General features: G+C 42.2%; 1 protein-coding gene across 1 annotated transcript in view; it reads left to right on the forward strand.

Moving 5' to 3' along the window:
• The first annotated feature begins 295 nt into the window (after positions 1 to 295).
• LOC124555809 (CLIP domain-containing serine protease 2-like) overlaps positions 296 to 15,130 on the forward strand; it is a 67,098-nt gene continuing 52,263 nt past the window's right edge. The window contains exon 1 of the mRNA XM_047129908.1: positions 296 to 383. Coding sequence (XP_046985864.1) covers positions 296 to 383 — 88 coding nt within the window. The remainder of the gene's footprint in view (positions 384 to 15,130) is intronic.

Below are 15,130 nucleotides of genomic sequence, written 5' to 3' on the forward strand. Positions count from 1 at the left end.
AGGAGCGTTGGGGCGGACATAGATGGTGGCGCAGGTAACGGTAAGGCCGGGGAAGAAGAGACTAAGGATCAGGTGTTCGGTGGGGTCGGGAAGGAGAGGTTGGAGCCGAACGGGGATCTGGCGGTGGTGACCAATGGCTGTCTGGGGGAGTCCGGGGAGCTATTTATTGGTTTGGTGTCGGAATCGCAGGCGACGATGCGTGCGGTGCGTGTCAGCGGGCTGCGATCGTCGCTCATTTATAACGGAGCTCTGCGCCGTGGGCCGCCAGTGCGTGTGCAGAGCCCACAGCGCAGCCATGGCCAGACGAGGAGACCGCCTCGCCTACCGCGCGTGCGCCGTCGCCGTCTTGGCAGCTTTCGCGGCAGCAGCAGCAGTTGGCGCCCGTGAGTACACTGCCGCCGCCTTACTAAGGGTGGCGTGGTCTTCGTATTTCAGCTCGAAACTACGCCACTCTTGACCGATGCCCAGTGTGTTCCATCTGCTGTTTGTAAAGGCTTTCTGTAGCTGTAATTTGATGTTAGCAAACCGTAGAAAAGCGCACGGGAACTGCCCAAGTTTCTTATCTAGTGTCCATGCCGTAAGAACGCAAACAAAAGCGTCTGTTATGCCTATGACTACGACGCAGATACGATGTTTCAAATTTACCCTCTACAACAATGTGGCTATGGGGACTGAACCATTCGAATAATTGTTTTTTAATATCGTGAAACTGTTCTTTTTAGTTCAAATGCTCTGAGCACTAAGGGACTTCACATCTGAGGTCATCAGTCCCCTAGAATGGCTCTGAGCACTATGGGACTTAACATCTATGGTCATCAGACCCCTAGAACTTAGAACTACTTAAACCTAACTAACCTAAGGACATCACACACATCCATGCCCGAGGCAGGATTCGAACCTGCGACCGTAGCGGTCGCGCGGCTCCAGACTGAAGCGCCTAGAACCGCTCGGCCACACCGGCCGGCGTTCTTTTTAGTTACTGCGGTTAATATTTTTGAGTCTTGTATTACCACTTGTGAACCTACGAATAATGATTTTAATTATTCCTTCCCACTCTTCTGCAAAACTGTTTCTTATTTACTTCAAATTCGTCGAGTTATGTTCCGTCTTTGCAGCTGAATGAAAGGCAGTTTGTCTTTTGTCGTACGCGTTTCGCTTCTTTTATTTATTTAGCATATTCAGTGGCCTGTAATACATGTTTCTTTTAATATACGTAATAAACGTAGTATATAATAGTTACTATCTTAGATTTGTCATATTTTTCTCTTGTTTTTCAAATTGAAAACAACTTTTGTAGCACAAATTTCTTGAGGTTCAACTATCGTTCGGTGTAAAGATTTCCCAGTGTCGTTAGTCCTTGTATGTGGTCCTGGAGATGTGTTCATTCGGTTCCCATGTTCGACCTGGCCCATTTCCCCCACATTTATCACAACACATCACTTGAACTTACCATTTTGTGATCAACATGTGTGTGTTTACAATGTTTAGTGTTACCAACAGCCACTATGTGTTTATCTTTCGTCTTTTTTGGAAAATTTGTGGAAATTTATGAGACCAAACTGCCGAGGTCATCGGTCCCTGAGCTTACACACTAGTTAATCTAACTTAAACTTACGCTAAGGAAAACACACACACACACACACACACACACACACACACACACACGCACACACACACACACACACACACACACACACACGCGCGCATTCCAGAGAGGACCGACTACTCGAATCTCCGACACGGGCAGCCGCACGACCCGTGACCCGTCTTTCATCTTTTGTTTGTGCTATGTGTGATCCGATCTTTTCCATTTGTTGTGTGTGTGTGTGTGTGTGTGTGTGTGTGTGTGTGTGTGTGTGTGAGACAGAGAGAGAGAGAGAGAGAGAGAGAGTGGGGGAGGGGGGAGGGGGACAGGGAGAGAAGGGTAGGAAGATTCCTTAATTATTTACTCTGGTTATGTTTCAGATTTTCGAACATGATCAGTGAGTTATTTCCTTTATTGATTTGGCCACTGATTACTTCGATTTCATTGGAATGGTTCTTTGTAAGTGAAAGTATTCTTGTAATGTCAGGAGTCTTTTGTTGTGATCGTTCACTCTAATAATTTTCATGTCCCTGTTTCATCGGGTGTTCGGCAACCGTAGAATGCTTATTTTCATACTTCGAGCTTCTTATGTGTTCTTTATATCTACTTTAAAAGTTCTCTCTGTCATCCCAAGATATATTGATTCACATTCTTGGCATTCTAACTGGTATATACGTCCTCCGTGGTATTTATCTAGTTTCTCTGTTGTTTGTGTTTGTAAATTTGACTGGTGTGTGTTTCTTGTTCTGTAAGCAATGTGTAATCCCTGTTTCATTAATATACATGCTATAGTATGTGTTGATTTGTGTTTGTATAGGAAAGTGCACCATTTCTTTCCGTTTGTGTTACTGCTTTATGTTTCCGTATGTGCTATAGCGTCTGTTGTTTTCTTTTCATTTTTTTTTTTTTTTTTTTTTTTGTATTTGCGTCATCTGCTTGTTTTGGTTGAATCTTTGTAATACATGGGTGTTGTAAGCATTGTTTGTGGCTATGACTTGTCTTGTTTGTTAAGCTTTGGGAGGGGAGGGGGGGGGGGTTGATTGGACCTGAAGGTCCTGGTACAAAGTGCAGCTCACTCGCAATGAATTTTATCTTTTAATAATATTGTTGGCGAAAGTCTAGATCAGGGCCAGTGGTATTCACGGCGGTACTCATCTACTGCTCATAAATTGGCAATGCGTCAGTTTCGCTTAGGTAATGGGATAATACTTTCAAATAACAAGTGAGAGGCGAGGATAAAGCAATGTATTTCCAGCACCGAAATTGAAACCATTGTCCTGTTCGCTGTTTTTCTGTGCGTTAACGAGTTTAGAGTAGTATTCCGTGATTGTCAGCGAATGGTAAGAAGTGGAGTGGTTTAACAGATTTAATTATACATGTAGACGACGTTCGTTGGTGTATGGGTCACGGATTCATTGCAGAGACATGGAAGTGTATTAAATGTGGGAGTGAAATGATTCTTGAGGAGCGAAAGGTTTGTACTGATGGAGTCTGAAGTGTACCAAAAGCAGCCACTTGTCGAAGTGTTGTATTAGAAAGAATTCCGGCTTTTCATTTAGTGAGCTACAAATTGGCATGATTTTGCCATTCACATACTTATGGGTTTATGAAAGCCAATATAAATTTATAACTGGAGAATTAGATTTAGCAAAGCAAACTCTGGTCGACTGGCGACAATTCTTTTGAGAAGTTTGCGTGCAGATTTGTCACAGACAAAATGACAAACTAGGTGGCGAAGGAGATATTGTCGAGATCGACGAATCACATTTCGGAAAGAAGTTTGACGGAGGAAACAAGAAAACACATCGATGGATGTATGGAGCTATACAGCGAAGTATGTACGAGGTTTTTTTTTTCTCGAGTTGTGCCAAGACACTCAAAAGCAGTTATTTCGAAACTTATTAAAGAAAATATTTTGCCAGGACAGTAGTTACTTCCGACTGTTTTTCAAAGAACAGATGCTTGAAAAATGAAGGTTTCCTACACCTTCAGATGAATCATAAACTGTTTCAAGGATCCCGGGACAAGTGCCCATATAAATACGATAGAAGGTACATGGGTCTCCACTGAAGGGTCCCTCCACGGCGCGAGGTAGTGCAAAACTTTCTTTGACAGCTACTTCTTTGGGTATGTGTGGAGGAAGGAGAATCAACAAGATCCACAGTTGGTTTATGTCCTTGCGGGCTGATACATTAGTCTGCAATCCATATGAATAAAATTTGTTGCACTTACCGTTTTTTCTGTCTACTTATTCACAGCATTCAAACAACATGCAATTACATTTCTTGATCCTACTTCATGGCAGTCCTCCCATGATTTCCTGAGAAAGTATTGATCCACATATCTCCTCCCATTATTTAATTCAAAACCATTGATCCACTTACTCAGTGCGCTTGCGCAATCAATTGCGTAGCAGCAGAGGGCAGAGAAATATTTCAGTGTTTTTTGAACACATCATGGATAGCGACGCTGTCTCTCCATCGCATTTGTAATCACGATTACAGCAATATTTAAATTTCTCTTCCGAATGTATTCAAAATACATCGTCTGTTTGCTGCTCTTTCGTTTTCTGCGTAACACAAACAGCTTACACATTTTACTTTGTTCCCTCATACCGCACGGCACGCGGTGGCAACAGTCCTGAGCGGAACACGTAAGTACCCACTGGCCCTATTCTAGTCACTTACCAATACTGTTTTCAGTTTTTCATGCTTCAGGGGACATAGCCGGGGATGGGGGGGAGGGGTCATCTAAAGTTATCTCCCAAATTTAATAGCAGAATCTGCACATTACCTTGATCACTGTGCGTGAAGTATCTTATTCACAATCCGTTGTAATGGTCACGAGAAACGCTGTACATACTAGGCACATAGCGATCTACGCCCCAACAAGGTCCAAACAGTCTTTGTGTATATCCATTTCGAATGGTGCGGACTAGCCATCGAAAGGATGAAATATCAGAAAAGAAGTTGCTCTAGGTAAGTTTCCTGAAAGAGCAAAAAAGAAAGGAAACGATAAATTTATCCGCAGCAGTCTTTACATTCATGTCGTTCAAAGCTAGAAGATGAAACTCCCTGCCACGTAGAATTATATTACAGGGAGCAATACGATACAGACACAGATTCTTTCAGCATCGTAAACGAAGAAAGAGATTCAGTTCATCCTACATGCACGTCTTGCCTCCAGTGAGTGAGCGCTGTTTCCTAGGTTAAATATCGTCGGAACACGCCAGGAATCCTTTACCTTTCACCTTTCAGGAGGTTGCTACTGAAATAAAATTGGTGGACAAGTTCGTATATGCTATCTAATGAAAACCGAAAGATGATGAATTTGGCAAATCAACCAACGCACACAAATAATTTCGAAACTGTTTCGTAAATGATGCTGCAGGGAAAACCCTTGTGGAAAACCTAGGAATTGGTAATCTTAAAATACTGAAATTAGTTCTCGTCTAATTGCATGATGTCTCTGTGTGGCAGCATCTCACAAAATGTTGTTTGACATCCACAAAATCTTTCCAGTCGTTCACGAATAGTGGAAAAATGCCGTCGCCACGTTTGTTAGTGTTAATATCTGAATTTTTTATACAGGGTGTATCATAATCAATGGCGTAAACGCATACAGTTGAAAGGACACGATACTAGAACCAAAAAAGTCTCAGTAAACGAATGGTCGAAAATGCATATCTTACGAGCTACGAGCAATTTTTCGTCTTCGATACTGTGATACAAATCTCTTCTACTGCAATTTCTTTGCTTTCCGTATTTTGGGAACCGGTAGCATGGACCAAAACAATAAAAGAAGTCAAGAAAACATGTGCTCTAAAATGCATTCCTTAGGAGCTATGAGCACTTGTTCATCTTTGCTACTTTGAAACTCAACTCTTCTAATGATCAAGTGCTCGTAACTTTTAAGTTATGCGTTTTAGGGCACATGTTTCCTGGTCATTTTTTCCTTATTTCGGTCAATACTACTACTTCCCAAAATATAGAAAGCAAAGTACTTGCAGTAGAAAAGATTTGTTTCACAGTATCGAAGATGAGAAATTGCTAGTAGCTCTTAAGGTATGCATTTTCGACTCTATGTTTACTGAGACTTTTTTGCTTCTAGTGTCGTGTACTTTCAACTGTATGCGTTTACGCCATTTATTATGATACACCCAGGATAAATGACGCTGCCACGGAGGCACCAGCAGTTTCCGTTTCCCAAAACAGCCAGGTGGATGCTTGATGAGTTTTTAGAGCAACGTATTTATTCCTACTGCTACCTTTTCAATATAGGGTGTCATGTGATAGCCCTCGACTGTTCATAAACGCTCTGCAAAGTTTTAAGTTATAATGAAGCAGATTGTCCAACAACTGGAAACTGTCACAGGCGGATAATTCACTCTACAGGGTTAGGGAAACGCATATGAACTTTAAATTGATCAGTGAGTTTTCCAGTCTGCTTTTCAAAACTGTATGTGAACCTAATATAACACGCACATTTTCTGGGCAACACACTCGAAATTGGCGACCTGCTATTTCCTCCTAAGTATCCTTGTCATGGCGGACTTACAAGCCTTTGAAAGAAGTGAAAGTAGTCACATATTACATAGATACACAAATTCATTGTATAAGTGCGTTAGCGACAATGATTAAAGCAGCAAGTACTTGTAAACTGGAGAACAGTGTGTTGGGACAGAAGATTTGTACGTAACTGAAACGGCATAGGTTTCCAGATAACGGTAGACGTCACTGCAAGCGTAACAGTTCTCCCGCGGGAGATACGAAGACATCCACCTCGAAAACTAACAGCAGTAAACCGTTACGGTACAGGGTGGCACAAGCGTCGTGCATTTCTCAAGAACTCTAAAGGACAGCCTGTGAGCGCACAGTGTTCATCCTATCTCTATGAATATTTTGCTAAATCGATGAGAACTTAATCTCTAGATATAGCTATAGTATTTAATGCCATTAGTCAGGAGTTAAAAAAGCTCTTGTCGACATAAGTAAAGACTAGGAGACATTCCCTGCAAAAATTTCGTATGTTTATCATGTCGGTGTAGTTCCTCCTGTCCTTACATCACTATAATATAAATAATAGATAAAAGTAATATGTTTTTGTATACATTTCAGGATGACAGAAGAAACCGGGCAAATTGGCAGTGAAAACATGCCGGTAGTGTCACTTTTACAGCGCCTTGTGCACGTAGCCTGCAACGGCACGAGTCATCAGTATGTTCCTTCACGTCAAGTTAAGACCACGCTGGGATTTTGGCGGCTCACCAGGACGATGTAGTTACAGTTTTACCACATGAATTATTATAATTATTATTATTATTATTTATTAATTGCAGAGTGACCGTCCAAAAATGGCTCTGAGCACTATGGCACTTAACTTCTAAGGTCATCAGTCCCCTAGATCTCAGAACGACTTAAACCTAACTAACCTAAGGACATCACACACATCCATGCCCGAGGTAGGATTCGAACCTGCGACCGTAGCGGTCGCTCGGTTCCAGACTGTAGCGCCTAGAACCGCACGGCCACTCCGGCCGGGCGTACACGAATCTGGTGATATTGGAGTCTCATGTCATCTGTGTCTATACTTTCAACTGTTACCATACCAGTGTTTGGATATCTGTTGTCCCACGCATCATATTGCGGTGTAGGGTGTGTTTCGGGTAGTGATCTTGTATATGGTTGTTGCTGCCTATAAGTCGTGTGTAGCGCTTTCGGTATTTCATCAGTGATGCGGTTAAGCATGCTCTGGATCTCTTAAAGCTTGTCCTGTGTCTTCGATTTCTGAGATCGGCGGCCTTATATGTGAGTGATACATTTCAGTTTTATTTGTTCGGGGGATCCACGTTGCTCACATTCACACGTATCACTTTGACTAAGGCCACAGCGGTGCAGGTGTGTAGGGTAGGGGCCATGGCCATGGCCCGCCCGCGACTTGGGTCAACGTGTCTGAGCGTCAACCATTCCTGGATATTCAGGAAGGAGGAGAAAACCCGACGGTCCTTGTCAGATGATTCCCAGTCCTTTCGCCATGTTTCAGCCTTCCAAACATTTAATTGGCGTTTTTCTATAATATGCTTCCCTGGTATCTCACATACCTCATCCAGTCTTCCCCTTTAAGCCAGTATGCTGGTGCTCTGTGGCTAATGGTTATTCAGTAGGGTATGTTGCAAGTACAATGCGTAGGGCTTCCACAGACGTGGTGCCAAATGCCCCTGACATTCTGGCAATACACATCTTTGTCCTCGCCTCACAATGGTTTCTCAGGTCGTGAGTGACTGTCGATGTGTCCAGGAATTCGCTGCGAAACACATTATAGATTCAAAGATGCCTGTATGATACATTTGCAGTGTCAGCAATAGCAGTCTGTAATGAGTTCAGTTTACTCTGGCGAGTTTGTGCATTAGTCTTGTCACTTTCTCTTGTAAGTCATACGTGCTCGTTGAATGTCAGTCGTCCGTCGAGGTGTATGCCTAGGTATCTTGTTATTTTCCTATGTGTGCTAATGTTGTTCAATCTAATGGTGGGGTTTCTATGCAGGGCACCTTTGATCAGTAAATATACTGTCGTGTTTGCCGCAGTTGTGAGCTTTTTATGGCTGAACCAGTCACTTATTTTTATAAGGAGTGCAGCCTTGCTTTAGAGTTCCGTTCTCAAGTTTGCAGTTACTACTACCAGCAAGTCATCAGCATAGGCTACTATACCCTTCACCCTATCAACTTCGTACAAGTTGTTCAGGAGGGGTTAAATGGCAATATCCCAGAAAACTGACGCACAGATTGAGCATTGTCGGCATTCTTTTGTTATTTTTTTGACAACCTTTTGTGTTCCTGCTAGCCACACACCACCCTATCTTTGAAGAATCGAGTAATCTCTTGCATAAGACTGTTGGTGTCTGCATCTCTTGTAGCGGTACGAACAAGACAGGCCACAATAGATTGTAGAAGGCGCCTGCTATATCTATTGCTTTTACTACTGCGATTTTTTCTTATGTGTCCTGTATTATTTCCAGAATGCTGTTAACGGCATAGTCTATTGAGCCTTCTGGCCTAAAACTATTCTGATTGGACTAAGGCAGAAGAACGTCCTGTGTAACGGTCGTCGATTACACAGGAGCCTCTCCTGCTCCTTAGCCAAAGTGTTCAAGAGGCAGATAGACCTGTTAGTTTTTCGGTCGTTTGGGTCGCGATCCTCTGATATTTTGAGGAGATGGCAAGGACTCTACCTTGTAGCGGTGCTTCATTCAATAACTCTGTTAGAAAGTGGGTGACATGGCAACGGTATTTTTTAGTGTTTCTGAGTGTACGCCACGTCGGTCGCGATTTCTATTCTTTAATTGTTTTATTGCTAACGCTACCTCTTCTTGGGGGAATGGGACAGTAATGGAGCCATTTGTGTAGGTGTCCTTCATTTGTCTTCGTAAGTCTGTGTGATGTTGCTGGTCATTCGCCTTTTCGTCATCAGGGAGAAGCTTGTTCAGCAGGTACTGCGTTGGACATTTCCAGCCCCTTATAGTAGAGCCGTCTGTGGGCCTAAGAGTTGCCGGCGTCTTTACCTAATCTGTTAAAAGTTTAAATGGTTCCCCCATGTATTGTTTTGTAGCGGAGTTTTGTCAAAATTGTACCAGTGATCCTGTCAGGTCTTGTCTCATTTCATTTTATGGTTTTGCTTTGCATCACGATATGGTTCCAATCTTACCACCCTCTTTCGTGCTGTTTTTGGTTTTTGGTAATGTTTCCTTTTGTCTCCAGCGTCATTCCTTAGATTTTATCTTAGTTGACCAGTGGAGTTTCGGTTTCGGTGCACAGTCGTTCATTGGGATAACTAATCGTTATGCTTTTTGAAGCAGGTCCGTCAGGATGTGACCCTTATAGTCCAAACAACCATTGACTGGATGGAGGGAAAATTCTTCAAATACGTCCCTCAATTTTTACCAGTCAGCCTTGTTTAGAAGAAGTCGTTGCTTTTGTTCTTGTGAAGATCGTGTCTCCATGTATGTGTTTGTGTGGGTGAGTATGGCGTTGCGGTCACTGCATGTGGCATTTTCTAGTCTTCCCATTTGTTACGTGTTTTATGGACTTCGCATTTACTAGTGACATGTCAACATTGCTGGATCCTCCTCCATTAAGTAAGTAGGTGTTTGTCCTGCTATGTTTAAAACAAAGATGCTGCGTTCATTTATTGTATCAACTACTATTTGTCCCCTACTGTCTGTTCTACCTGCGTCCCATAGAGTCGACCGTACATTGATGTCACTAAGTATGAGTAATATTTTGTTCGTAGAAATCTTGTTTATTGGAGCATAAATTCCTTTTGCAATTGGTAACTGTTTTTTCTTGCACTCTGTCTTGAAATGCGAGCGAATGATGCATTCTACTCCTCACATCTGCATGTTTCCATATGATCTTAGATGTTGAAAACCATTTTAAAAGCAACTGGATCATTTTGCGGGAGAATGCGAAGTACCGAAGAGACATATCAGAGTAGGCTAGGTCCGCAGCTCGTGGTCGTGCGGTAGCGTTCTCGCTTCCCGCGCCAGGGTTCCCGAGTTAGATTCCCGGCGGGGTCAGGGATTTTCCCCGCCTCGTCATGACTGTGTGTTGTGTGCTGTCCTGAGGTTAGTTAGGTTTCAGTAGTTCTAAGTTCTAGGGGACTGATGGCCATAGATGTTAAGTCCCATAGTGCTCAGAGCCATTTGAGCCATTTTTTACAGCATGCTAGCTTACGTTTATCCGATAAGCAATAATAGGCCCAGAAGAGCAACCGTGTTAAGAATGTTAATTTTTAGAGCAGGACAGACTGTCTGCCATTTCATCTATGTTCATCAATATCAATAAAATTCTTTTAAGCTTTTTAATATTTTTTTCGGTACACATGGTTTCCACGACTTCAAGTAATTGGTTCAACTGGGTGTTAACGTTGCCATAATTGTCCTGATCCCTAGTACAAATGAGTCACTTTGTCTGCCCATCTTATGTCTGCACTGTATACAAGAAATCTGTCCAGATAATTTATGCTGTTTACATTTGTGTTCGAAGCGGCTACGCCACATACCGAGACGAAGATCAGCGTTGCTAAATCTCTGGACGCAACGTGATGATTGCTGTCTACTTATTTTTTTTTTTTTCGCTTGATACTAGTTTGCAGATGTAACTAAGTGTAAAATATGAGCAAGTTGTTGTTCGGCCAGTGATGCAGCGAGACCTAAATTACTATATCATTGACTTCGGTAGGAATATAGTCGAAAGTAAAGCAGGCATTATAATACATGAATACATGGTTTTGCGTCCACATGTACTGATAAAAATCTCTCGAACTTTCAGCCGCTTCAAGTGGTTTAAAATCCAGTGGATTTTAAACCGTTTAACGCGTCTGGAAGCTCGACAAAATTTTATAAGGCATACATCCTTTGTTAACAATTAACATCTTCGGGATTAGTTCACTACAGACAGGGAAATGAAATAACAAACAGAATAGGAAGAATTTATACTACATGAAAACAGGACTGCAACCAACTCCTTTATATGGCTTATGTTTCAGATTTTTTTAGGAAAAATCAACCGTTTTGAACGTAATCGCTTGAATCAAATTCCAACACTCGGTGTACAGACGTGAAAGACATAAAATCAATATTCGAATTTAACGGATATGCCTTAACATGTGCCTGTATCCTAAGTGTACTTCCTTTCACTAGTAGTCAAAACGCTCTGGGTCCCGGGTTCGAAACTTCTGGCATAATAACTCACCGTCGTTCTGCCAAAGGTCGTGTTAAAGAGGGCGGAGGAGCGGGCACAGGTTCTGCAGGTCTCTTGCCTTCGGGATGAGAAACTGCCACTAAAAGACGGAAGAACCGACGATAAGCAACGGTATTAGGATGCAGAAGGCAATGGAAACCACTGCATTAAAGACACATAATGTGTATCCATAGGGCATGTGAACTGTCACTGAAAAAGTGTTACGATGGTCTCTCCATTGGTAAGAGAATCCATTCGGATCTCCGGGAGGGCCTGCCAAGGAGAAGGTAACCATGACAAAAAGATTCAATAACGAACAGGAGTATAACGTTCTACGAGTTTGGGCGTCGAATGTCAGAAATTTGAAAGTGGTAGGGAAGCGAGAAAATCTAGGCTCAATCTAGATATATTGCGGGTCAATGAAGTTAAATGGAACGAATACAAGGACATCTGGTCAGATGAGTATAGGGTAAAATCAACAGCAGCATAAAATTACATAACGGGAGTAGGGTTCGTTATGAATAGGAAGGCAGGGCAGAGTGTCAATTACTGTGAAGAGTTGAGTGATAGCGTTGTTCTCATCAGAATCGAAACGAAACAGTATCGACAATAATAGTCCAGATAATCCTCCCGACGTCGCAAACAGAAGATAGAGATGGGGAATGTATGTGAAGACATTGAACGGATAATTCAGTGCTTAAAGGGAAATGAAAACCTAACAGGCATGGCACAATGGTTTGCGATTGTAGGATAAGGAATGGAAGAAAGAATTACGGGAGAATAAGGCTTGGTATTAGGAACGGGAGACGAGAAAGACTAAATGACATCGGCAATAAATTTCAGCTAGTAACAACGAATATTCTGTTCAGGAATCACAAGATGAGGTGGTGTACTTAGAAAACGCCGATAGATATGAAAGGATTTCCGTCAGGTTACATCATGAGATCCCGAAATCAGATACTGGACTGTAAGGCGTATCTAATAATGATGAGGAGTATGGTGAATTTTAAGTGATTAGTCAGGAAGAATCAGTGCGCAAAGAAGTAGGACGCAGAAGTACTACGGAGGGAGGAGGTATACTTGAAGTTCTCTCAGGCTATAGATATTGCGATAATGAACAGATTGGTAGCAGTTCACTTGAACAGGAATGGACATCTCTAAAATGGACCACCATAGGATTTGGAAAGAAAACCATAGGTACAATGAAAGTAACTGCAAAGAAACCATTAGCTACTGAAAAAAATACTTCAGTTGATCGACGAAAGAAGAAGGAGACAAAATGTTCATCGAAACTACCACTGCTCGCCTAACACCGGTCGGCACCATCACTGCCCGGGAGCTGAGGCGAAATGCCTGCATGAAAAACGTGAAGAAATCGAAAAAGAAATGGTTGCTGGAAGGGCGGACTCAGCATACAGAAAAATCCAAACAACATTCGATGAAATTGAAATTAAAGGCGAGGGCAGTAACATCCCAAGTTCAATGGGAATCCACTACTGAATGTAGACTTGAGAGCAGATAGTTGGAAGGAATACAGTGAAGGCATTTATAAGGGCGATGACTTGTCTGATGGCATGATAAAAGAAGAAATAGGAGTCAACAGGGAAGAGATATAGGATCCAGTATTAGAAGCATAATTTGAACAGCTCTGGAAGATTTAAAATCTAATAAGGCTAGAAGGATGAATACCGTTCCATCGGTGTTTCTAACATCACTGGGGGTAGCAACAAAAAGATTATTCACGATGGTGTGTAGAATGTATGAGACTGTGAGAATGGCGACATACCATCAGATTTCGGAGGAACATCACCTACACAATTCCGAGGAGAGCAAGAGGCGACAAGTCGAGAACTATCATACAGTCAGCGTAACAGCTTATGCAACTAAATCGCTTTCAAGAGGAATATACAGAATAATAGAATAGAAAAGAAAATTGCGAAATGGTTAGACGACGATGAGTTTGACTTCAGGAAAGGTAAAGGCACAAGAGATGCAGTTTTGACATTGCGGTTGATAATGGAAGCAAGGCCTAAGAAAAATCAGGACACGTTCATAGAAGTTGTCGATCGGGAAAAAGCGGTTGACAATGTAAAATAGTACAAGATGTTCGAAATTGAGAGAAAAAAAAGGACCAAAGTACAGAGGAAAACGGTTAATACACAATGTGTACAAGGACCAAGACGGAACAATAAGACTGGAAGACCGAGAACGAAGTGCTCGGATTGAATCGAAGAAGCAACAACGGAATTAAAAGAAACGTTCAAGAGTGGGATTGAAATTCAAGATGAAAGGATAACAAAAATACAGTTCTCATCTGAAACTTGTATCCTCGGTGTATTTCGTTGCATGGAATGAACAATATAATGAATACGGGGTATGGACTCAGAGTAAACCGGAAAAAGACATAGGTAATGAGAAGAAGCAGAAATGGGAATAGCGAGAAACTTAACATCGGAATTGGGAATTACGACGTGGACGAAATTAAGAAATTCTAGACAGCAGAATAAAACATGACGATCGGAAGCAGGCTAGTACGTGCAAATAGAACATTCCTGGACCACAGAGGTATACTAGTATCATAGGCCTTAATGTGAGGACGAAATTCCTGAGAATGTACGTTTGGAGCACACTATTTTGCGGTAGTGAAACATGGACTGTCGGAAAAACGGAACAGAAGAGAACCGAGGCACTTGAGATGTGGTGCTATAGAAGAATGTTGAAAATTAGATGGAATGATAAGATAAGGAGTGAGGAGGTTCTGCGCAGAATCGGCGAGGAAAGGAATGTATGGAAAACACTGACAAAAAGAAGGGATAGGATGATAGGACATGTGTTAAGGCGTAAGGGAATAACTTTCATGGTACTAGACGGAATTGTATAGGATAAAAACTGCACAGGTAGATAGAGGTTTGAATATATCTAGCAAATAATTTAACTGAGGATGTATAGAGGAACTCGTGGCGGGCCGCGTCAAAGCGGTCAGAATACTGAAGACGGAAAAATAAAATGATTTTTTGGCACGATGTGTACATGCACAAAAAATTGTCGCCTAGTTCACCTTACAAAATAATAGCCCAGTTAACAAATACTAAAAAAGTGGAGTCATCATGTAATTGCAAATTTTTGTACAGTGGTAGAAGAACATAGCATGAACCATATACTAAAAATCCTGCCCGGTGGAGTGTGAGCGATGGATTTGGGGGCGGGACGACGAGGACGGGGGGTGAGGGGGATAGGAGGGGATGTTTAAAGGCCACCTGTTACGTTTTTGTTGAACAAACCGATATCCGCAGCTTCTAGCAAAAACATTTTCCAATAAAAATTAAACTCTCCACTGCCGATTTTTTCCTCTAGGACTAATAGTTTTCATGTTGCAGAGGATGCAGAATCGCGTGTTGTCAAAAACAGTATTTTAATCGTATAAAATTGATGTTTATTGTTAAATCAAGTGGGTTAATAACATATTAAATGTGTGTATCACATGTAAGTACACCAGAACCTTGTTAACGGCAGTGTGGAGGGGGCTCTACGGTAGATGTGCGAGGGAAGGTAGGTCGCGGGCCGGAGTGGCCGAGCGGTTCTAGGCGCTACAGTCTGGAACCACGCGACCGCTACGGTCGCTGGTTCGAATCCTGCCTCGGGCATGGATGCGTGTGACGTCCTTAGGCTAGTTAGGTATAAGTAGTTCTAAGTTCTAGGGGACCGATGACCTCAGATGTTAAGTCCCATAGTGCTCAGAGCCATTTGAAACTTTTTTTTTTTTTTTTTTTACTGTGTCACATTTTCACTAGAATGCGCAGCCTTCCAGT

The sequence above is a fragment of the Schistocerca americana genome, chromosome 1, assembly GCF_021461395.2.
Source record: "Schistocerca americana isolate TAMUIC-IGC-003095 chromosome 1, iqSchAmer2.1, whole genome shotgun sequence".
Classification (NCBI taxonomy): Eukaryota; Metazoa; Arthropoda; class Insecta; order Orthoptera; family Acrididae; genus Schistocerca; species Schistocerca americana.